Source organism: Lytechinus pictus, chromosome 5 (assembly GCF_037042905.1).
Source record: "Lytechinus pictus isolate F3 Inbred chromosome 5, Lp3.0, whole genome shotgun sequence".
Taxonomy (NCBI): domain Eukaryota; kingdom Metazoa; phylum Echinodermata; class Echinoidea; order Temnopleuroida; family Toxopneustidae; genus Lytechinus; species Lytechinus pictus.
The window spans coordinates 6,865,001-6,890,616 of NC_087249.1; the positions used below are offsets into that span (position 1 = coordinate 6,865,001).

General features: G+C 36.2%; 1 protein-coding gene across 2 annotated transcripts in view; it reads left to right on the forward strand.

The window, feature by feature from the left end:
* Nucleotides 1-9,108, forward strand: part of LOC129261873 (cartilage oligomeric matrix protein-like) — a 30,711-nt gene extending 21,603 nt beyond the window's left edge. Inside the window, exons 17-22 of one of the 2 annotated variants that reach the window (XM_064099712.1) lie at nt 1,714-1,892; nt 2,999-3,244; nt 4,369-4,443; nt 5,606-5,703; nt 6,218-6,357; nt 7,480-9,108. In XM_064099712.1, coding sequence (XP_063955782.1) covers nt 1,714-1,892; nt 2,999-3,244; nt 4,369-4,443; nt 5,606-5,703; nt 6,218-6,357; nt 7,480-7,508 — 767 coding nt within the window. In that variant the 3' untranslated portion in view covers nt 7,509-9,108. The remainder of the gene's footprint in view (nt 1-1,713; nt 1,893-2,998; nt 3,245-4,368; nt 4,444-5,605; nt 5,704-6,217; nt 6,358-7,479) is intronic. The other variant, XM_064099711.1, reaches the window with a different exon arrangement.
* Nucleotides 9,109-25,616: the final 16,508 nt, after the last annotated feature.

The window sequence follows — 25,616 nt, forward strand, 5'->3', positions numbered from 1 at the left end:
GAAAAAGAAAAAAATAGCGAAAAGGAAAGAAAATGACAAAAAGAAGGATGAAATATGAAATCATTTTCTGAATATCATGTCAAAATCTATCACAAAATTTGATTTTTGCCATAAACATTTCGAAATTTACGCTCGCTCGAAACTTTTTTTAATTTTATATATAGATTTTGCCAGATGGCTCGTTACGCCACTGTCAGATTTGACAGGTTGCCAGACAGATATTGATGAAACGCCACCACAGATCTTTCAGTTTTATGTGTTTTGTTTTTTAATGAAAGCTGACATGATTTGGAAGATTCTTATTCTCAGACGATTGCTAGTATCATTGCAAGAAAAAGACCAGAAAATTTGATATATTATAGCAATTGAATCGAGTTTTGAACGATTTTGTATTTGACTGCAAATTTCTTGGAAATGCCTCCTCAGATTTAAAATTAATTATATCCCGTTTGATGATAAAAAGTGTATTCAGATATAAGTTGATAAGCCAACATATTTTGGCATAAAAACCTATTAAATTTATTTATGTAGGCTTAATATATATTCCTTTACTCATGGGATTTGCTATATATCTTGATCTTTGTTTTTGAACTTCGACTGGCGAGTTACATTGATTGGAATTTAAAATCCCAAATTTGTGATACATTGAAATAAAACCATCCCATATTGAGTCTGCATTGTTATTTTTGGAAGTGGTAAATCTATGATTTTGGTGTCCCCCATTGTACGTGTCACCGATGTAACAATGATTTCGATCATTTTTTATCAATGTATCGTTAAAGAGGAAGGTATCGTATGACTCTTTTTATTAATACTCATTTAGTTTCATTTGATTGCTTCGTCGTAAATTCCTTTTATGTTATATTCTGTATTTTTAAACTAGGTATTTACCTAGTTCTAGATTATTTAAATGTTATTTTAAATGTATGCTTTTGCTCAACTGCAATTATTTTATGTTATTTCTTGTTTGTTTTGTAATATTCTTTCAGATTATGTGTTGTGTATAAGTTTCAGAGTATGTTCTTCAAAGGTCCAGTCAACCCCATTTTTGAATAAATAGAGAAAAATCAAATTAGCATAGCACTGAACATTTCATCAAAATCGGATGCAAAATAAGAAAGTTATGGCATTTTAATGTTTCGCTTATTTTTCGCAAAACAGTGATATGCACAACTCAGTGACATGCAAATTAGTCAGTCGATGATGTCCATCACTCACTACTGTATTTCTTTTGTTTTTTAATTGTTTGAATTATACAATATTTCATTTTTTACAGATTTCACCATAGGGACCGACTTTACTGAATCATATAGTATTAAACAATTCCACATGTTCAGGGAGGAATTAATCCCTGTTTCACTTGACAATGAGGAGATAATTAGAATATTTCATATTTCATGTAATAAAATACAAAAGAAATAGTGAATGACGTCATCACTCTCCTCATTTGCATACTAACCAGGATGTGCATTTAACAGTTTTGCGAAATTAAGAGAAACCTTAAAATGTCATAACTCTCATATTTTACATCCGATTTTGATGAAAATTTTCAGTGCTGTGCTTGTTGGATTTTTATCTTTTTAGTCAAATAATTTTTTTTTTTGGGGTAGACTTGTCCTTTAACTGAATAATCAATAAAAACTATTAAAACAAAATATCCGTGACGGATGTGACCATGACTTCAATCATTTTATTCATCAATTAATCGTTTAGAGGATGGTATTGGTGACCGATGCGACAGTGATTTTGATCGCGACGGCGTGGATGATCCCTACGATGCTTGCCCAGAGAACCCCAACATCTTCAGCACCGATCTCCGAACCTACCAGACAGTCGTCCTAGATCCTGAAGGCGAGGCCCAAGTCGACCCCAAGTGGATCGTCTTTGACGAGGTATGAGTCATTCTTTGACTAAATTTGGCGAGGTTTTGTGGTCCATGGTGATCATTGACGTAATCCGTGACGTCATGCTATGTAAGTGGGGGATATGAAACAATAGATCAGCCTCTTTGAACAATAGTTTCATCGCTCGGATTTATGCCCCTGATCGTGATAGCGAATCGTGGTCATAATGTCAATTGCAAGGTACCAGGTTCATATCCCCATCTGTAGTTTTTGGTTTAGACACCATTTTATTAGCATTCTGTACCCCAGATGTTAATAGGTTTCTTCTAATTTTATGATTCGGATATTGAATATTAAATAGGATGCCCCTAACATTTGCAGACCTTTAAATGGAACTGGGCCTGTGTGATTGATAATCTTCAATGGATTTCAACAAAATACGTTGAACATTTTTTTTCGGCAACAAAACAGCGTTAATGATATCCTATATATCAACAATGATATAACACTGTTTTGCCATAGTTTTTTAATTTATAAGTTTTAATGGCATAATTTTGTTGGCCAGAGTTTTTTAATGGCAAAATGTTTATGCGACGGGTCCTACATGGGTGTTTACCCATCAACATTGTAATAATGCTTTCCGTCACTCTTATCAGGTTCGAATCTTATGACATTCTACTCAGTGACACCTAGCTCAGTAAATCCATTATAGCACTATCCCCTGTAAGACGACGGGACAGATCCATTGACCGATCCCCAAAACATGCATGTATCGTACGTACAAGTACTGCAATTCATTTTCACGTCAGTGTTCCGTGTCAACAAATAATCTATGCCCGATTTTAAAAAGATACAAAAGACAATTATTATCATTATTTAGATGAATGTTACATTTATTATTTGAATGGGAGAAAAATATTCTGAATGGAGTATGCTGAAACATGTGTTTGTATAATTCACATTAGTTTACTTTCGTAAACGTGCAAGTTTTCCTTTATTGTAAATAAATTGCCAATTGGGGCCAAAAATATGGGGAAAATAATATATTCCCATGAAATTTACAGCCTGACTTCGTAAGGGACTGAAAGATTTATTTAGATTCTTATATTCATAACAGGAATTATTTATTCTTTTTTTTTTTGCTCTCCCCTCAGGGTCGTCAGATCATGCAGACCATCAACAGCGATCCGGGACTCGCCATTTCCTACCAGGCCTTTGACGGGGTGGACTTCGAAGGGACCTTCTACGTCAACACCCGAACGGATGATGACTTCGCAGGCTTTGTCTTCGGATACCAGGACTCGGCTAGCTTCTACGTTCTGATGTGGAAGCAAGGTCCGCAGACCTACTGGGAGGCCGCCCCCTTCAGGGCCGTTGGTGAACCGGGTTTCCAGCTGAAGGTGAGATGCTCGATTTAAAATAAAAAAAAACAGGGAAAAAGTACTCCAATTGTTACACAAGGGGGGGGGGTGATTGAACAACGCGGAATGAATTCTACAACGAAGAAAATGCATTGAAAATGCAATGCAAATCACAATAAAGTCTTCGTCGACACGGTGGAGGGTCGGTGAACCGGAACGGCAGTTTCGTCCGACTTTTCAGAGCTGACGAAAAATCGAAAATATGTCGCTTGTCCAGAGTGACGGACGGAACTGCTGTTTCGATTAACCGACCCTCGACAAATACTTCATTGCCATCAAGGGTATTTGATAATAGATTCCGTATGCTCCAAAAAGCGTCTGAGTAGATCTTGTTCATCACAGTCTTTAAAAACATGTGTATGAATGTCTTTTTGATGATAGTGCGGTCTTCAGACATCGTAATTAATGTGGTTCGGTCTACCGTGTCCCAAACCGTATCCAATCACTCCAAGATCAATTGTTTTATAATAGCTGTTTTAGGTACCGCTGCAGGATAATTGCGTTCAAACTCCAATCAAGAGAAGACATAAACCGCAAGTCCCCAATACACGTTTTTTTTAAATTTGTTGAAAATCAAGGCCAAGTCTAAAATACACGCTTGTGATTGGTTGGTTTAAATCAAGTTGCGTTTGATTTCAACCCTTTTTGCAACGGGCCCCTGGTAAACGTTTTTTTGTGCGCTTACGAGACATACTTCCAAGATTAATGAGAAAAAATAGGAAATAATACACATTTCCTTACAGTTACGACTGTATGGAAATCCATCTATACTATAATTTTTTTCCTTAAACAAAAAGAATCGCACTGCATCATCAGGAGAACACGATGGATCATAGAAAGAAAATATTCTGAACAAATTTGCATTCTAGATGTTGACTTTGCTGGCCATCCATAGTTGTGGTTGATCGGATCAGTCAAAACTCTTTGTAAGACGGGGCCCTGTAATTTATTTCCACATTTCCACTCGACCCGCTCTCCGAAAACCGGGATCGGTACCGTATTTAATGTGCAGGGGGTCTTCGCCCTTGCCTTTCAGTTTAGAATTCCACCGATCGCTGTATCATAGACCTTCTAGAACTGACGACTCTGTTCTCTCATTTCAGGTTATCAAGTCGGATACTGGCCCAGGCGAGATGATGAGAAACGCTCTATGGCATACAGGAGATACGCCGGGACAGGTAGGTGGCTTCAGTTTTCAGGAGGCCGTTTTCGATCGTTATCCTGCGAGTTTTCATCAAACGTCTGTACTGCCACATCAACAAATGATGGCCATTAAGTTTTGTATTTAATAAGCATGACAAGACTGTCGAAATTGTATCCATTCGAGCAGGAAATAAGCAAAAAGAGTGTCGGAGGTATCCTTCAAACAAATTTTAGAATGTCCTAGATGAAACTTTAAGTTGGTACAAGTTGCATCATAAGACAATAAGAAGACAAGGTTGACCGACAGAAAAATTAGACGTTTTAGCAATCACTTAGCAGACGCTCTCTATAACGCAGAAAATCTTTGTCAAAAGCCCTTCAAGTCAAGTCAAAACAGCAGTGTCGTCCTGGACTCAGGGCAAATGACATATTTGCACTTTTTTTTCGTTCGGTCTGAATCTTAAGACTATGTGCTGTCCCGGTCCAGCAACTTTAGACAATGACCTCTAATCTGTCCATTGTGGTTTGACGGGCATTTTTAATAGATTCTAAACGTTGCAGAAAGCGTCTGCGAAGTGGATGCTGAAATACGCTATTTTTGCCTAGTCAAAGAAATTATGATACCCAGTTACAAGGTATTCTCATTTCCTTCTGATCTGGGTCCAGTTTCATCAAGATTTTAACAAATTCAAAATTTCTATAAGAAAAAAATTATCAGCCAATCAGATTGGAGTAGTTCAGTAGCTTATAACTGTTTGTTATTGTAACAAGTTTTATGAAACGGATCCCTGATGGAACAAGGGAGCTGAAACCCTTCAAATGAAACTTAATATTTTTTTCAATTCAATTCATTTATTTTCTCTTTCAATCTTTTTACATTTACAATGATAGTTCAATGTACATATTTACAAAATATAACATTTAAATCATTTTTTATAATACAATAATACCATGAAATCGAAAGGGAAGGAGACCAACTAAAAAGCAGAGCTTGTAGGGTAAAAGCAGGGCTTGTAGGGTTAGCGTCTGCTAACGAATAAAAAGCGGATTTTGCACCTATGCTTGTCATTTTAAAAAGTGTTAACGTCACTGCTTCTGTAAACGGGCATTTGGGTTTATTTCGACTTTTTTTAGGGGGGGATATGTGATGAGTTGATTCCATGACATTTTCTACGTTTTCGTTTTTTAAATTTTTAGGCACGTCTTCTTTGGAAGGATCCAAATAACCATGGTTGGAAGGATCACGTGGCCTACAGGTGGAGGGTCATACACAGACCTTCCATAGGACTCATTAGGTAAGTCACATGACTCATTAGGTACGAGAAACAATGAGCCATCTTCTCCAGAGAAACTACGTTTGTTTTATTGACTCTTGCGATATATTTTCAATGCACATGCCTGTACTGCTGATGGAAAAAAAGATATATGTTACAGGTTTTAAGGCCACCATGAATCTTACAAAAGGTCCACAATCCAATTTTGAAACAAATCGCAGTGTGCTTATTTTGTGAAAATGTGAGAATGTGAGATTTTAGATTCAAGTTAACTGAAAAAATACTTATATAACAATTTTGGATGATTGCAAGCCTTTATTTTGAAATAAAGGCTAAATTAGTTCTGAATCGTAAACAAATGTACGATTGCCATGACGTCATTATGACTAGATTTTAAATAATAACATGGAAATCTTGATAAAGTACATTCATTTTCCAATATTTTCCTATTTCCCCCGATTTTCCCAATAGTTTCCTTACATAATTATGTCCGATATTTTCATTATCATTTTTTCCCCGATATTTTTTTTTTCAGAGTAAAGTTGTACGAAGCAGACACGTTGGTGGCTGACTCCGGGTTCCTCCGGGACACGACGATGAGAGGAGGAAGGATTGGTTTGTTCTGCTTCTCACAAGAAGATATCATCTGGGCCAGAATAACCTACAAATGTAACGGTAAGTCAATCATGTCAACATTGGCACCCGTGCCAGAACGTAAATAGATGAATATAAGGGTTGCAACAATAGTCAGGGTTTGCAAGGAGAATAAGTTTATGCTGAGACCTTAGATGTGATTTTTAAACATTTGGTAAATCCAATTCAATCAATCCAATCCACTAAAACAATACATAATTAAACACCTAAGAATGATCAGCTCAATCCATGCAATTCATTGCCCTCTTAGTAAAATAGACGAAATTGATTGTAAAAGCATTTATAAAAGATTGGGAAAGACCAGTCGTTGACTGGTCGCAACTTTGACACCCGTTTCTTTTTTTTTTTCAGATTCAGATTTCATATTTTTGGGGTTCTTTTTTATATCATTATCTGAAGGGGCTCTTACACCGTCCCCGTAACACAAAATGTTAGTGATTGATCTCTAATTTGAAAGAACAATTCTGATTGGTTCCTAGTCAGTCAACTGACCAAAGTGCGCATGCAAAGATGATCTTGATAGGCCACTTCATTTAGCGATCACTCGCTGACCTTTGTGTTACGGTGTGTCGTTTCATCCAGCGCATGGCGACGTACTGTACGTGATCAAGTCGTTTTTTGTGTCTAATATCTTAATATCAATCTCTTTCTATTCTTTATATCAAGAATAGCATTTTGTCAACAACACAAAATATCATTATAAAAATCATTTGTGGCAAGGAATTTGGTTTACGAAAACGACATGCCGTAACTTACGTACGTCGGCAAAACCTGGCCATTGCATGTTCAGGGTGTCGTTTCATAAAGCTGTTCGTAAGTAAAGGATAATTTGTAGAACGACTGGCGATCCTTTCTTGTGGTAACTGATATTTACCATTATATGTTCATTGGTAATTATTTAGCGCGGTTCACCAGTTCACCAGTCGTTCTTAAAAGTCGCTCTTAACTTAAGAACAGCTTTATTAAGCACCCATCCGGTGCCAGAGTCCCTTTTGGGAGTCCTTCATGTGTACTTTCATGCCATTATCTTTTTTTAATAATAAGAACCTATTTTCCTCCCCGTTGATGGGCCCTAGTATGTTATAATTCTATAATCATGAAATATCAGCTCTTAACTCTGCAAATTTATTGTTCTGTTGACAGATAATATACCGGAGGGCGTGGTCTTCTGAGGGGTCGATGACGTCACAGTCCTTACAAGACGACTTCCCGACAATATGAATCTTACAGTCAAGCCAACTTTGTTTGTTGAACAAAGAACAAAAAGTAAACGGAATGAAAAGTAAAACTTCATTCATGAACTTTGAAAGATACTTGAAATAGAGTATATGAACAAGAGGCAAACGACACTTTTCGTGACAATTTTGTATAAAATTTGTCCTGATGTGGGTCGTTGATTAAACAAAATTTATATGATGAATGCGAGGAAAGAAGAATTAACAGTACTTTATTCTTGGCTTAAAAACTTTTACATGCATTCAGGTCGAATGCGTTGAATAAAAAAGAAGAGATTCTTATTCAGAATGTAAGTTTCAAATCCAAAATTTGTATTCTTCATTAATCTTTGTTTTCTTTTGGGATCGTTTTCCACTTACCCTACTACTGTTTGTCTTCCGTACTCGAGTAAAATATTATTTGATTTATTAATTAATGCCTTCTTTCATTGAAATTTAAGTACAAATATTTGCGTAACAGCACAAGTTTTCTATCAGTTCTTTTTTCTAGAGTAAAGGTAGATTAATTTAATGGGATATTTCAATGTCTTTAATATCAATCTCGTCATTTAATCGAAAATAAAATTTGATACGTAGTTTGTATTGACTTTGGAGTGTTCAATTTTTGTATATGTAATTATAGGAACGAGTTTTTAATTGGTTATGCATTAATGTACAAACAATATATAATTGATGAACCTTGGTTTTACTCCAGATCAAGCAGCAAATTTTGTTCTTATCAAAACATTTTAAGAAGTATTTTTATTTTTTACTGTGAGTACTTTTATAAAACTTAAGATTATAGATAGGATCCAGCCATGAATATTAAATTAAGTTATTAAATGAAAATAATCACGGAGGTCATAAAATAATTTTTGATATTCATATATATTTTTTATCGTGCAATTGTTGAGTTTTACTTTGTTATTATAAGTACAGGTGTATAAGTAGGGCAGGGTTTTAAGTGACAATTTGTTTGTGACTATTAATTAAGTTATGGATTAAATTTGTTTATTATACATTTTGTACATACGTTTGAGAATGATTAGACAATGTAAATGTGCATGTGTTTGTGTTAAAACTAGCTTTAATGACACTCATTGATACTTCAAATGATTTTCAGTAATTGCTTTGAGACGTATTTGGATGGTCAGAACAAGTGAAAAAGGAAAATAAAGTTTTCGGAATTTTGTAAACATTTCGCATCGTATTAAACTTAGCTTAAACTACAAACGCAAGTTGAACACTGGAAACACATATTTTTTATATCATAATATTGACATGTACTTTATGAAATGTACATAGTGCTCAAAATAATCATTTTCGAAGCGCGTATTGATGTAAATCAATACAGATGAAATCAAATATTTCTATTCCGAACATTAAAAGGGCCCATTTTGACTCTATCTATTTTGACTTCTGATATAAACAATACTGTATAAATCATTTTATTATGCATATGAATGTTAAAAATGACTGATTGATTTGTAATTATATTTGTGATATTTACAAAATAAATAAAAACATATAAAGTTAATTCCAACAAAAGTTAAATTGCAAGATTTTTATTTATGTATATTTTTTTCATTTGCATGTTTCATTGCTTCTTTTACTCAGATATCATAATGTTACATGATCATGATGACGATGGTGATGGGGATGGTTGTGATCACGGTGATCGGTGACCATGATCGAGCAGATGATGATGATTGCGTCGGTGATTATGGTGACATGTGGGGATATGACACCATCAGCCCACCTAATGAATATTCATAAAGACATGCCTAGAACTGTTTCACCGGAATATTACAAATCTTTAACATTCAATAACTTCATTATTTGTGATCCGATTTTGATCAAATTTTCAGCATTTTGCGATGTGAATTTTACTCTATTTATTGAGATATAAATATTTCCAGCCTGGACAATCCCTTTCAGGTGACATGATGATAACAATGGGGTGACTATGATGATGAAGGTGATGACGATGATGATGATGATGTTGACGATGATGATGATGATGGTGATGGTAATGGTGATGACGGTGATGATGACGACGACGATGGTGATGATGATTATGATGATGACGATGGGGTGACTATGATGATGAAATTGATGACGATGTTGACGATGGTGATGGTAATGATGAATGTGATGATGATGATGATGATGATGATAACGAGGTGAGTGATGATGAGAATATTGCTAATCATAGTCATAATGAGAATGATGGGGTGATGATAAGAACGGTAAAGATGAATTCGAAATCGCACTCGTTTGCTTTCTTAGAGGCGAAGCGATAATGGTTAAACAAATTTGCATTTTAAAAGCAAGAAAGAGGATGCATTACCGGTATTTTGTTACGGCGACAATTTGACAAGTATTCACACTCGTTGAACATTAAGCTTAATGCAGTCATTAATTGCAATATTTATTGTAAGTTGTTTAATCGTAATCCTTTATCCTTTAATTAAATGTTCGTTCTGCAAGGCTAACAGCACTGTCAACACGCTGTTCAAAAATTTCAAGGACGTTGTTTAAGCCCGTCACTCTAACAACAAGTTGTTTAAGCTTTCAAACAATTGTTTAAACTTTTATGAAATTTGTTTATTTCAAAACAACTTGTTTGATACTGAAATAGTTTTTAGAGTGACTTGCTTAAAAAAAAATGTGCTCGAAAAGTCAAACAGCGATTTTACAGTGAAGCGATTCCATTATATTCCCTCAAATCGAAATTTTTCTCTTTAGACAGATCAAAATATGGATGTTCCCAATATTTTTCATTTCACAAGATCTCTTACAGAGCGAGAATTCCTTACGCTGGTTGACAGGATTCCAACCGCTTCAGCAGTCTTCTGACACCTTTCTGGAGTTCGACAAATTCCTGTTGAGCCCGATAGGCGTCCCTCAACATGCGGTCCATCGCTTCCTGCTCACGGGCAAGGTCGGTCAGGAGTTCGTTAACTTCACGACGGCAGAGCCGGCCTCGACGACCACGGACCTTTCATCAAAGAAACAAAACACGACGTCATGCTTGAGTACCAGAAAGTGAATGGATGATGCCTTTTGGATTCTTATGGAATAAAGTGAAGTCTCAAGATTGTGTCTTATGTTAACATTGACATTTTCACCTGAAGTTATTTTGGCCTCAGTTCATAAACATTAATGGTAGCTCTTTCTCTCTCTCGCCCCACCCTCTCTGTCTCTCTCTCTCCATTTATCAGTGGTAGCTACCATTGTATGCTCATCAGCCAATCAAAATTAAGGTTTTCATGATTATATTCGGTAAGTCAGTATCAATGTAATTTATGATAGACTTGTTACATTCAATCGGCAAAAAACAATTCGAAACAAATTATTGTCTATTTATTATCCGATGATTATATCATCGTGTTTGTTAAGCTGATTATCTTTTTTTCATATCATAGTTTTTATGATAAGAAGAACGAAAAAATATAATTACAAATGTAGACTTACATATTCAAAGTGATTCTCGTTGGCATCCACCCTCTGCCTGGAAAGTTCTTTAGCTTCCCCTACGCCGCCAGAATCTACAGGAATACCACCTTCTTCCATGAGCTGATGTCTACTTTCATCTGCGGATTCATCACCTCTTGGATCTGGTTTATTAACCGATGTGTCTGTTTCATCCAAAACGTGACAGTTGTGTTGTGTAGATTCTAGGTAGTTCTCGAATTTCCTTTGAACAATGGGATTAGTTTCTTTCGTTGAACGATGGTTTGTGTTGTACGACGTTTCACCGTGAAAGATGCTGTCGGAGGCTAGTCCATGGACATTCGCCCGATGCCTGGTTTGAATATCTTGCCAGCGTCTCTCACCTTCGTCTTGCCGATTCAAGTTGCGATCACTGTCGGACACCGATTCCTGATTTGACTTGTCAAGCCCAGCTAACACTGTGACAGTTGGGTCACCATCAAGGGCATGTGTTGCACTATTGGTCTCATCTTCCATAGCAACACGCGTGTCATTCCTACATGTATTTCTTTCCAGACTTGGTGGCTGTAGTATTCCTGCAAGCTCTTCCTGGGAACTTGACATGTCCCCTTCGCTGTCGTCCAATTCAAAACTTCCAGGACTCGATTTTGGAGGGCTCGGGAGGGTAAGTATTCTGTCTAAGGTATCTGCCTGAGAGTAGAACTCACTGGAAGAACTCTCCAGACTTTCAAAACGCTCAGTGTCTCCGGTGCTGTAGCAACGACGTCGATGACTCTCAGTCCCTTCCCGTATGGCCCGAGGAAGCTTCGTTGGTGACCTAGCCCTGAAATCGGACGTCTTTTTTGCCAGTTTGGTGTCTGTGCCGTGCTCATCGGCAACCATGTAAACTGTTTCTTCGACGTCGTCATTCTCATCGATAACACGAAACACACTGTTGTCTTCATCTGGTTCGAATTCTACGAGGCATGTCGACTCAACTTCCGCATCGTCAAACTCTGCATCCTCTCCATCGCAGTCGTCGCAATCACCAAATTCGGATTCATTATCACTTCTACCTTCATCTGGTTCGACAATCTCAAAGCTGAATACCATTCCAGTTTCACAATCAACTTCAAATTCATATTTGCGACGCCGTTTATGATGGTGTTTATACCGTTGTCGTTTGGCCTCTTCATCATCCGCTTGAATCGAGGATGGGACATCTTCGAAGATATCGTCATCGGAGTCATATTCTCCGTCCACATCATCAACGCTGTCGGGAAAGGACGTGTTCATGTAATCCTCTGCTGCCAGCTCGAAGCTTCTTTCTTCCTCCGTCGTGGAAATGAGGGAAGGACTCAATTCTCGAATGTTCCTGTTCTCAGGCAATCCTTGTTGTCTCGCAACGGCTAAATCATCCTTCACAATCAAATCTTCATCTGCAGCAGAACATCCCTCCGTGCTTGGTAGAGTAGAATTAATCTCTTCAGAAATCAAATCTAGGTAAGAATCATCAGTAGCTGTGAAAACAGGTTGGCAGTCAACGCCATCTCTGCGGCGATCTTCGTCAGCTTTTAACGCACAGTTCTCTAAACTCGCTTTGTCTCTCGCCGGGCCGTCCACCACGAGCTCTTTTACGGCTTTCACCAACAGGTAGTCAACATAGAGATTGACCTGACTGCAAAATTCGTCCTCATGCTCGGCAGCATTCACATACCCAGATCGCCCTCCAGTGGACACCAGTGGTTGTCTCCTGTTATTCTTGCGGTATGATTTCCCACGCGGTGTCTTCTTGGTCGTCAAGTTGGTTGGTTTAGGCTGTGAAGGTTGGAGTGATGTGGCGGTGATGACGTCCTTTTCACTTTCTCCTCGGCATTTGACTCCATCCTCATCACTTAAGATGTCTCTGTCGGTCGACTGAGAGAAGTGGTCAGCGTCTCCCATCGCATGTACCGGTATTTCGTTATGATTTCCGCAAACTGTTGTAACGAACCCCAATGGCCAACAGCAAAGTGAGATAAAGGACTGATACAACCGGTTGGCAGATGTTATTACTGAACAGAAGTAGATTATTGCTGTAGAACTAAATCAAGAAGAAACAAGAGCAATGATGAACTACTGAATAATGATCGCATATGTACATGCGCGCGCATGCAACAAAAATAGCACGTGTTTTATTTTATGTAGCGCGCCAAAATGTCATGACAACGAGTTGATCGTCTGGGCGCGCCTAGTGCGTGATCTATGACGCAATAATTGATGGATCGTTGCGTTAAGGACGTTCCACAGTTAAAGTGAAATCCATGTCATTTTCACCAAACTTTGCACATAGATACTTTAGAACCTTAATATTCGAAATATGCAAAAATTAACATAGGTCCATGTACTTGATTTTTTGCTATAGAGCTTCAAAGTTCACCCAAATTGATGTTCTTAAGAATTGCGCATTCAAAAGAATTTGGCATTTTTAGACCGCCCAAGATTACTACAATGAGTTTAAACCTCCATTACTCATTCAAAATACATGAAAAAGTCATCAAATTTCGCAAGAGAGTTAATAATTGTATCGTTAGAATGGAGAATCTATTAATAGTGCTATTTGTTTGCAATTTTAAGTTTAACAGCACTGTCAGTTCTTAAAAATGGCGTAAAAGAGAACAAAATCCCAATCTGAAAAATGTAAAATTTCAGTAACAAACTACAAACGTACAATAAATGCTGCACTTTATTCAAAATCCATGTCATTTTCACCAAAATTTGCAGAGTTGTAGAGGAAGGTATACCTAAGAGGTACAAACATTAAAAAATAGGGGTTCATGTGCTTGTTTTTAAACTATCAGCATTTTTATTAGAGCAAATGTGCTTTTTAAAACACCAAAAATGGGCCGAATGCTTAGTATCTATGTGAAGAAAAAATCAAAACCACTCTACCATTTATTCAAACTCGGGCTAATATTCGTGATTCTTGGCAGCACTGCAGAGTAAAGTATTTTGAAATTGTAGAGAATATTTTTTTGAATGGTCCATGGAATAATTCAATTTTTTAGCTTCATGAAATAACGCATCGGATCTGCAGTTAAAGTGCAGAAGATGAGAAAAATCAGCTCATACCCGCAGCTAATTAATACCTGTTCATCCATTGTGACGTCAGCGCGCAGAGTGTAAACTATGCGCAGATCATAATGCGCACAAATATAACTGTGGAACGTCCTTAAGGACGTTCCACAGTTAAAATGAAGTCCATGTCATTTTCACCAAATTTTGCAGAGAGTTACTCTGGTATTTATGCGTTATGAAAATGCAAAAAATAATATAGGTTCATGTGCTTATTTTTTTTCTACGGGTCTTCAAAGTCGCCGTATTTGAATGATATGCAATCTTGCGCAATTTAAGAGAATTTTGCCTCTCTTAGACCTCACGAATTCACCAAATGAGTTTAAATCATCTTCACTCAGCGGATATCGCATCAAACTTCATCAAATTTTCAAGATATATAACAAAGTGTATACCAAAGTAAGAGAAAGCCTTTTAATTGGTAAAACTATATCTATCTGGAGTCAGCAGCGCCCTCATTTGGCAAGAATGGTGCAAAAACTCGGAAAAAGCAAATCTTCAAAGACGTGAATCTACTCAAAAATTTAAAAAGTATTTTGTAAGCTGCACTTTTTTCAAAATCCATGTCATTTTCATCAAATTCTGCTAATTTGTAGAGGAATGCATATCGAAGGTGTAGGGAAGTTTTTTAACTATGAGTGTCCAAAGTGATGCGAGTTGGCATCGAAATCGCCGAAAATGCGCCCAAAACGTGCAAAAGTCTAATAATATCGTCTAAAATGCGAATGGTTCCGTAGTTTTGCTCCCAAACACTCAAAATCCATGTCATTTTCATCATACTCTCTAGATTTGTAGAGGAATATATTCTAAAGACATTAGAATATTAAAAATATGGGGTCTATGTGCTCGTTTTTAAACTATCAGTGTCTAAACTGTTGCGAGTTGGCTTGAAACAGCCCAAAATGCGCCGAAAACAAGCACAAGTCTTATAATACCGTCCGAAATGTCTAAAATACGAATGATTCCGTAGTTCTGCTCCCAAACACTCAAAATCCATGTCATTTTCATCATACTCTCTAGATTTGCAGAGAAATATATTCCGATGACGTTAAAATATTAAAAACATGGGGTCCATGTGCTCGTTTTTAAACTATCAGTGTCTAAACTGTTGCGAGTTGGCTTGAAACAGCCCAAAATGCGCCGAAAACAAGCACAAGTCTTATAATACCGTCCGAAATGTCTAAAATACGAATGATTCCGTAGTTCTGCTCCCAAACACTCAAAATCCATGTCATTTTCATCATACTCTCTAGATTTGCAGAGAAATATATTCCGATGACGTTAAAATATTAAAAACATGGGGTCCATGTGCTCGTTTTTAAACTATCAATGTCCAAAGTGTTGCGAGTTGACTTAAAAGAATTGAAATCCACCTAAGATGCGCCGAAAACGTGCAAAGTCTAATAATACCGTCTAAAATGCGAATGGTTCCGTAGTTTTGCTCCCAAACACTCAAAATCCATGTCATTTTCATCATACTCTCTAGATTTGTAGAGGAATACATTCTAAAGGCATTAAAATATCAAAAATATGGGGTCTATGTGCTCGTTTTTAAACTATCAGTGTCCAAATTGTTGCGAGTTGGCTTGAAAATATTGAAATGCACCTAAAATGCGCCGAAAACGTGCAGAAGTCTATACCCTCTAAAATGCAAACGGTTCCGTAGTTTTGCTCCCTAACATTCAAAATCCATGTCATTTTCATCATACTCTCTAGATTTGTAGAGGAATATATTCTAAAGACATTAGAATATTAAAAATATGGGGTCTATGTGCTCGTTTTTAAACTATCAGTGTCTAAACTGTTGCGAGTTGGCTTGAAACAGCCCAAAATGCGCCAAAAACAAGCACAAGTCTTATAATACCGTCCGAAATGTCTAAAATACGAATGATTCCGTAGTTCTGCTCCCAAACACTCAAAATCCATGTCATTTTCATCATACTCTCTAGATTTGCAGAGAAATATATTCCGATGACGTTAAAATATTAAAAACATGGGGTCCATGTGCTCGTTTTTAAACTATCAGTGTCCAAAGTGTTGCGAGTTGACTTAAAAGAATTGAAATCCACCTAAAATGCGCCGAAAACGTGCAAAGTCTAATAATACCGTCTAAAATGCAAACGGTTCCGTAGTTTTGCTCCCTAACATTGAAAATCCATGTCATTTTCATCATACTCTCTAGATTTGTAGAGGAATATATTCTAAAGACATTAGAATATTAAAAATATGGGGTCCATGTGCTCGTTTTTAAACTATCAGTGTCTAAACTGTTGCGAGTTGGCTTGAAACAGCCCAAAATGCGCCGAAAACAAGTAAAAGTCAGATAATACCATCCAAAATGTCTAAAATACGAATGGTTCCGTAGTTCTGCTCCTAAACATTCAAAATCCATGTCATTTTCATCATACTCTCTAGATTTGTAGAGGAATGTATTCTGAAGAAGTTAAGATATTTAAACTATGGGGTCCATGTCCTCATTTTCAAATTATCAGTGTCCAAAGCATTGCGGGTTGGCTTGAAACAGCCCAAAATGCGCCGAAAACAAGCAAAAGTCTGTTAATACAGTCTAAAATGCGAATGGTTCCGTAGTCTTGCTCCCAAACATTGAAAATCCATGTCATTTTCATTATACTTTGCACATAGATACTTTAGCACCTGAATATTTCAAATATAAAAAAATTTACATGGGTCCATGTGCTTGATTTTTTGCTATAGAGCTTCAAAGTTAACCCAAAATGGATGATGTTCTTAATAATTGCGCATCCAAAAGAATTTGGCATTTTTAGACCTCACGAGATCACAACAATGAGTTTAAAGCTCTATTAATCAGTCAAAATCTATAAAGATTTCATCAAATTTTGCAATATGATTAATAATTGTATCCGTAAGATTGATAATTGATTTATATTGCTGTCAATTGTTTGCTCATTGAAGTTTAACAACACTCTCAGTTCTTAGAAATTGCGGGAAAGATACTCAACCTCAAAAATTTCAAATTTCAATAACAAACTTGAGAAGTAAAAGAAATGCTGCACTTTAGTCAAAACCCATGTCATTTTCACAAAACTTTGCAAAGTTGTAAAGGAAGGTATACCTAAGAGGTGCAAACATTAAAAAATATGGGTTAATGTGCTTGTTTTCAAACTATCAGCACTCTTGAGAGCAAATTTGCTTCTTAAAACACCCGAAAACGCGCCAAAAGCTTTGTATATAATAATGTGAGGAAAAATTCCGAACCACTTTTCCATTTATTCAAACTCGGGGTCATATTCATGATACTTTGCGGCACTTTAGAGAAACTATTTTGAAATTGTAGAGGAATAACAAAAATGGTCCATGGAATAATTCCAGTTTATTAGCTTCATAAAATAACACATCGGATCTGCAGTTAGTAAAGATAAGGAGAAAAATCAGCTCACAGTACAGCTGATTAATCACCAGTTCATCCATTGTGACGTCAGCGCGCAGAGTGTAAAATATGCGCAGATCATGATGCGCACAAACATAACTGTGGAACGTCCTTCTGATGTGACGTAATAATGTGTTTTCTCTTCTGTTTACTTTGTCTGCAGACTTTCGAAATTGAATTTCTGTAGTATAAATGACTTTTTTTTCCTAAAAGATAAAAGTGTTTTTCATTTCTATTTTTCTCACTTAGCCCCACCCCCGTACTGCGTTCAGCTGCAAGCCAGGTTGTTTTCTGCAATTTCATATTGAATCGAACATTACAATAAGGACGAAATCAATGCTGATTTAACAAAATGATATGAAGCAATGAAAACGAAATTCATTAAAAAAAAAAAAAAACACGATCACAAATAAAGATCACAATCTCCACCAGTTGGGTTATAGGTTGCTAGTCTTTTGCAGCAGGTGATTGTAATTCCAATGTTATAATGGAATTCGGGTCCATTGGATATGCATTCTTTTATTATATCATAAAAGGATGAATCCTAGCGAGATTGGGAAACCAAACAAGACGAGATGTGTACGACTTCACATTAGTTCGAGAGGCGCAGTTTCACTTGCATTTGTTGATTTGTTATAAGTTGCTGCAAGATTTTGCATCAATCGCCGGTGTGTCAAGAGGAACAAGATGCCATGATAGGCATTGTAACCAGCCTGTGGTTTCAGGAACGCCCATCATTGTAAGTTAATGAAAAACACAATTTTTGGTTTCGACGAGAAAGAAATGATGCATTGAATTGTTTTGAATGTATAATCAAACAGCATTTATTTCTACGAAAGCTAAATAGCAAAAACCCGTGTTTGCATTTGTAAAAAAAAAAAACCCAAACAAAAAATATTCAGTAATATGAAGATGAGAGATAAATTAGTTCTATATCCATGATATGGGGTTTGCTTATCAAATTGTGATACTAAATGGATGTCACTTCATTCTTAATCTACTGCCTGAGAGAAATGTGAAGTATTGTTATTGTTTCAGTTTTTTTATTGATTGTGTAATTATAATTACTTGTGTAGATTTGTTTTTTTAATATTTGACTCAATAAAATGCTTTTGGAGGGCTGAAAATTGTATTTTAAAAAGGTATGTAAGTTTTTTTGTGACATTCTATTGTCAGGAGCCTGGGAAGGATTTTTGAATAGGGGGTGCTGGTATGAGGAAAATTAACAAGAAAAAAACATTAATTAAAAAGCATTACTCCTAATAGAAAATTGACAAGCAAAACACACACACACACACACAAAACAAATAAAAGCAAGGTCCTCACTCCCAAATGATGGTGATTTGGGTCATTTATTTTCTTGATTGCTGCATATCAACTTCATTTCCAAGAGGTGCTATACAGTGTCAGTGCATAGCATACGCAGAATCCCTAGAAAAGTCTAAAGGTGCTCCAGGATCCTAAGGACCCACGATTTTTGGTAGCGATTTATTTATTTATTTATTTATTTTTTTTTTTTTTGGGGGGGGGGAGGGCAGCCCCATCTCTACGCCACGGGGCCCGTGATTTTATGCTATGATGACGTTTATAAAGTAGATCAAAGTGCGATGTCTTTTAAGTCGATCACTTTAAGGTTCAGTATGACAAAACAATGTATTTACCAGACATTGTTTTAACTTTTTTTTATAATTTCTTGTCGCCTTCAATTCTATAAATAGATAGAAAAGGTTGTCGAACGATAAACTTTTCAGTCCAATTTCGATTGTTGGATGGTTACTCACAAATTATATGGGTTACACATCAGTTTCCAGATATAGGCCGAAGGTCTTGTAACTCTAGAACCCATGTAGCTTTAGGAATCAACAATTATGTGGTGCTTATAGAGGTATAATCTATATCTATGCTGCTGCTCCACTATTTGTAGTATAAGCCATTTTGTAATTCTATTTTGCGCATGAGCAGATGAAGTTCATTGGCCATAAACCTGAATATTGTTTTTTTTTAGATCACTGAGATTACCACGATTATCTAAAATTTAGATTTTAACATATTATGCTTGGTATTTAAAAAGTGACAACAATGTGCTCCGTCAAGTTTGGCATTTATGGCCGTACGTAGGATTTTTTTCGGGGGGGGGGGGAGACGCGTAAAAAGAGAGGGACAGAAGCGACCGAGCTTGTCATTGGGACGCTTTTGCATTTTCTAGAGTAACTTTACAGGATTTCCTGCTCCATTTGTGAACATTTTCAGTAAAGAAACCCCGTAGGTTTTCAAAATTTCGGGGGGGGGGGGAGGGGACATGTTGGTATTTTAGAATGTGTCATAAAAATAGCAAATTACTTAAAAGCTGACAATGTGAAAGTAGCTCTCCAAATTGTGGATTAACGTAACCTAAAAGTCGTGTCAACTAATCCATAAAAAAAATCCTTTATCAGAGTTGAATGTCACAGATCATATACCAGGCAAGCTCATGTAGTATCTTCTTTAAAGAAAGAAATAACAATTTAGTAACTATTTAATCGAAAATATTAAAGATCTTTGCGAAAAGTTGCTTTAGAGCTAATTACGAATTGATCAAAATGTAAACGTTAACGTGAAAGCGTTGCATGCGGTTGATTAAACCAATCTAGCGAAATCTTACAAATTTACTTCACATTTATCACAAGCTCGATTAAATTTATCCGAATTATTCCAAACATTCGAATTCAGTAATATAGTCAATTTTACTTGAATCTAAATCAATCTTGTTTTCATGCCCCTGTATCTTTTTGTTCCGGTCGAAATCACACAATCAGGAGAATTTATATTGATACGCTTTGATGTATATATGTGTAATACAATAAAAACATACTAAATATAAATATTTTTTAAGAAACTCCTTCCACCTTGTAATTTCATTTTAAAGATTTAAAAGAAAATAAAGATTTATTTAAAAGACAAGTAAATGACAAGCAAATTACATGAATTTGATTTTATACCCGGAAAACATGCACGCGATATTTCTTTTATATTGCGGTAAAGTCAGTTCTATCCACTCTTTCTTTCTTTCTTTCTTTCTCAAATTTTCCTCCTACCTCAGTTTATAATTTTTTTTCTGACGTCATAGTTGAATAAATTAGACCACAATATCCCTGTGAAAAGAAGATGGGTTGAAAGCCACGGATATCCGCCCGACACAAGCCCTGTTCATGACCTCTTGTTACTCGTCAGCCCCATGATCATCTAAATATTGGTTTTGGGGGCATGGCCCCCGTGTGGGAACCGATAAAGTGAAATTGTTTTGGACTGATTTCATTAGTTTTGTTTGTCGGATTAGATTTGTGAAATCATTGTTTCAATTTGTATCAGCCCCTTTATCTGTCCTCTATCCCTTTCAAGGTTTTTTTTTTTATATTATAAATGCCAACGTGACCAACTTTCCTCTAAAAAATATACATGTCGAAAATTATTCCCCCTCCCAACATCTCTTTTTGTTAGTGCATGTGTGGTGTTTGAAAGGTATGAGCGGGTATATATGAGCCCGCGCCCCTGTGTGTATTACCCCCCTCTCTCCCCCTCGATCTCCCTCTCTCTCGCTCTCGCATTTTCGTTGTCATTTCCTCTATCTTTACATATATCTTTCCCTTTTCAGATTTTTATTTATCTTCCACGCCAAACTTTCACCCCATGCTTGCTATTATTCTCTAAGAACAATACAAGGATATAGGCATATATACCTGAAAGGCAAACAAAACAATAAATGGTTTCCTCTTTAAAGATGTTTTCTTTTCTCCGTTTTTATGACATAGATTCCAGACTTTTCTTCACCGATTTGTCTTCAAAATATAAAGATACTGCTGGTGATTCTGTTAGATATTTTGTTATGTCATGCAATGAACTGGAAACTATTATTCTTAATGACCTGTCATCAAATCATAAATGAAGGTGATCATTATTGTATACATCTAAAGGTTTCCATGGCGAAAAAGAAGGGGAGGGAAGTGGGTTTCACGGTACACCATGTATTCTCTCATGGGAATATATTGGTCCTTCTAGGAATGGTCCTTTTTAGGACCAACATATTCCCCCGAAACAAACGTGATGATTATTATTTTGAAGAAAAATCAATGAAAATAATGTTGAAACTCAAATGATAACGAAATCAAGAGTCGTGGTTTAGATGATGTTTATGAAAAGCACATTTCCAGGAGGTCCAATGAGATTGATTTTAATTTCATATGAAAAACGAAAGTATCCATCTTAAACCAATCTAATTAAAAAGAAAGAATCACACCAAGAATCGCATAAACGCTTTGAATCTGCTTAGGTCTTTTAAAAGACGTTTTGTAGTAATACCTTAGAATTATGATTGAGCCCCAAAAGTGAGACATATTACATATTGGTTTATCTTTATGATATACACTAGGTTTAAGATAAAACTGAAAACCTCCATTCAAAAAGATATTTAAAAGAGGAATTGGACCGATCCGTTGAATCAGCTCATGTTTAAGACGTTTAACGGGTGTCCAAAAGAAAGAGGAAAGATGGATATTAAGTTGGTCAAAACTTTGATGTATTAATTGTTTAGAATATCTGTTACTGAATATGAATTTGATGGGATTTTCTTTTTTTTATATCGTGATTCGGTCGCACGTTTCTGCGATCTAGGCCAAATAAGCCTCTCACAATGTAAGATGCAAGATGGAAGCTGTCGCATCCGTGTCCATTCTCGTTGTTCTATATTGACACGCATAAGAGTTCTCTCATAGAACATACATCTGCATTAAAGGCAACCCCCGACAATATATGCTTGGAACCTGTGGCCAAAATTTCGAAATGTGATCATGACTAAATTGTTCTAAATGCGAGCATAAAATTGAAACCATTTTCTAAAATCAATGATCTTGATGCTATTTTTCTCTTCATAACAAAATGCTTTAAACAACGATGCGAACGAATTAAACACTAATTTGAAGGCGAATTTAGGCCTACTCAACATCTTCGGTTTCGTCCCTTCCGCGAATCCTGGTACTGTATGGGCTATTTTTTTCCTTTCATAGGAATTTAAAAAGCGAGATTAATGTTGTAAAATCGTCAGGATCGATTTTGAAAAGTACGCAATATTTTTAATTTATTGTCATCCATTAAAAAAAATATATATCATGTACTTGAAATTTGTAATACGTACACCTGACAACAATAACCACGGAGTTAACTATTTAAGCTCTGTGACAACGCAACTGCGCACTATTACATCACAATCATGCCGCGCATTAAAGTTGACGTCATAGTGAAAATATTACCTCACAATGCCCAATGCGCATCACGCATGCGCACTTGAACGCCAATCCTTGGTTGTGTTTTGGAAACGGTAAACTGCACCACATCCTTCAAAGTTTCAGTTTCCAGTACACGTTGAAGTAACTCTCCAAGAAAGAAAGAAAGGAGTTGCAACGACAAAATGTTGATCCGCATGGATCAACAAGGAAACATTTGGAACTAACTGAAAGAATTAAGAACTGTACCGTCAGCGTCAGGAATCAAAGGTAAATACTTTTTTTTTCCAGTAGGCCTAATTGAAACAATATTGAAGACGTGATTGATTACTTGTAAAATATAAGAGAGGAAAATGAGAGAGAAGAGGGAGAGGGGTGGGTGAGAGAGAAGAGGGCGGGTAGTAAATTTTTCCGTCAGCAAACAGGTAAATTAATATTTTTTTAATATTCAGTAATTAAGCAATATTGAAGAAGTGATTAATTACCTTGTAAAATATAAGAGAGGAAAATGAGAGAGAAGGGGGAGAGGGGTGGGTGAGAGAGAAAAGGGCGGGTAGTGAATATTTCCGTCAGCAAACAGGTAAATGAATATTTTTTTAATATTCAGTAATTAAGCAATATTGAAGAAGTGATTAATTACCTTGTAAAATATAAGAGAGGAAAATGAGAGAGAAGGGGGGAGAGGGGTGGGTGAGAGAGAAGAGGGCGGGTAGTGAATATTTCCGCCAGCAAACAGGTAAATGAATTTTTTTTTTAATTTTCAGTAATTAAGCAATATTGAAGAAGTGATTAATTACCTTGTAAAATATAAGAGAGGAAAATAAGAGAGAAAGGGGAGAGGGGTGGGTGAGAGAGAAAAGGGCGGGTAGTGAATATTTCCGTCAGCAAACAGGTAAATGAATATTTTTTTAATATTCAGTAATTAAACAATATTGACGAAGTGATTAATTACCTTGTAAAATATAGGAGATGAAAAAAGGAGAGAAGGGGGGGGGTAATGAATCTATAAATTGTACATCCTTGTATCGCATTATAGATTGAAGTCAAGATGACTACAACCAGTGTAACTGATGTCATGGAGTGTGGAGGTCGAGTGACCAATGAAGAAGTTCTTATCTTCGTTGATGCACCACTCGTCGTCCTTCTCGTTCTCGTAGTCGTTTTCACAGCTGTGGCGTCGATGGCATCAAAGGTTCGTCAAACATTATATAACTAAAATTAATTTTTAAAATTTAACTGTGCTCAAATCTTATGTTCAGTTTTTTTTATCCCGAATTCCTCCTTTTGTTTTTCTTCTTTGTTATTAAAATATGGACCATTCCTTGTAGTGATTTGCAAAAGATTTAGATTAAAATCTATCTGAAATGGACATTGATCTTAACTTCAAATTTCTTAATCATCCATTAGAGATCAGTCTCAGTAAGTGTTTGATCCAACTTTTATTGAAATTACCATTATTTCGAGAAAAAAAATTCCCATGTTACTTTAATGAAAATTTAAATAAATAAAAACAATGCAAAATATTGAATTCTAAGGTGTATGTCTATGAATTTTAAACATCAACTAAATATTACATTATTTTCCTTTTTGCTGCAATAAAGAAAACGTTTACCTGTAATCTAATGTCAATAAGAACACTTGTATTATTTTATTTCTGAAAAAAAAAAGATATATAATTCTACTTTTAAGTGATGTCTCAAATTCTCATGCAGAGTGAAATGGACATGTAGAATGTCCACCATGGTTAATAAAACTTTATTTTTAAAATGTTTCTATACATGTATCACAGAAGTCTTCTTCAGTTCCTGGGGTTTGTACGATGTTTCTTAAGATGAGCTCACCAGCCTTCTTACGTAACAGACGTCGGCTCAGGGACCAAGTCATCTTCGCCAGAGTTACTGATACAAACGACATTTCTTGCAACTGGTAAAAACTACTTTTTTTTAAACTGAAATAAGTATATTCTTAGAATTTTGTTTTTCTTAACAGCATAGCAATGATAGCCCCCAAAAGGTGATGATGAAATTGTAATGGATAAAGTAAGCTCTAACAAATGAAACAGCTGCAAGCTGTTGATTAGCATAATAAAGTCTTGATTATACATGGACATTCTTAATCCACCTCACCCAAACCAAAACTCTTTCCTTCCGATATCATGCAGGGTTGAATTCAACCCACGGCCCGGAACGTCATACCTTGATCTGCCCCTCCCCTCGAGACAAAGTCGCCTCACATTGGTTGAGATGAGGATCACGTGTCCTGATAAAATATACCATCGCCCATCTTCTCAATATTCTGTATGGAGCAAGAGCGCCACATCTCAACTGAGGTAAGCACATAGCACCTTCGTCCTTTTTCTCTTTAAAAGAGTATCACATGTATTGAACGCTTTATATTAATTAATGAAATTATTCCCTGATATAAAAGTTAGAAACTTTTACAAGGTCTTTGGTAGGCCTAATGCTTTTATTGAATAATGATAATAGGCATTTTTAGGCACAGCACTCGATTTGAAATTAAATCACTGATTTGAAAGATAATCATTGTTCATATACACAATTAAGTCGGCATCTATGAATGATAGAATCAATTTACATACATTCATTAATATTTTCTATTGTCTTTTAGACGCCTGATGCCTTTGTCAATCGAAAGCCGTCATCTTGACTATGAGGTAGACTCTTCAATCACCGATGTTACCACATCATCAGATGGCGCTAAGGTGGAATACCCTCTTACCCCTCGACCCATCAAGTCATCTACGCAAGATATCATCGAACGTGGATGTCTTGTCTGGCTGTCACTATGTCTGGCAGGAGTTTTGAGTTTTGGCATCTCCCAGTACATCAATTT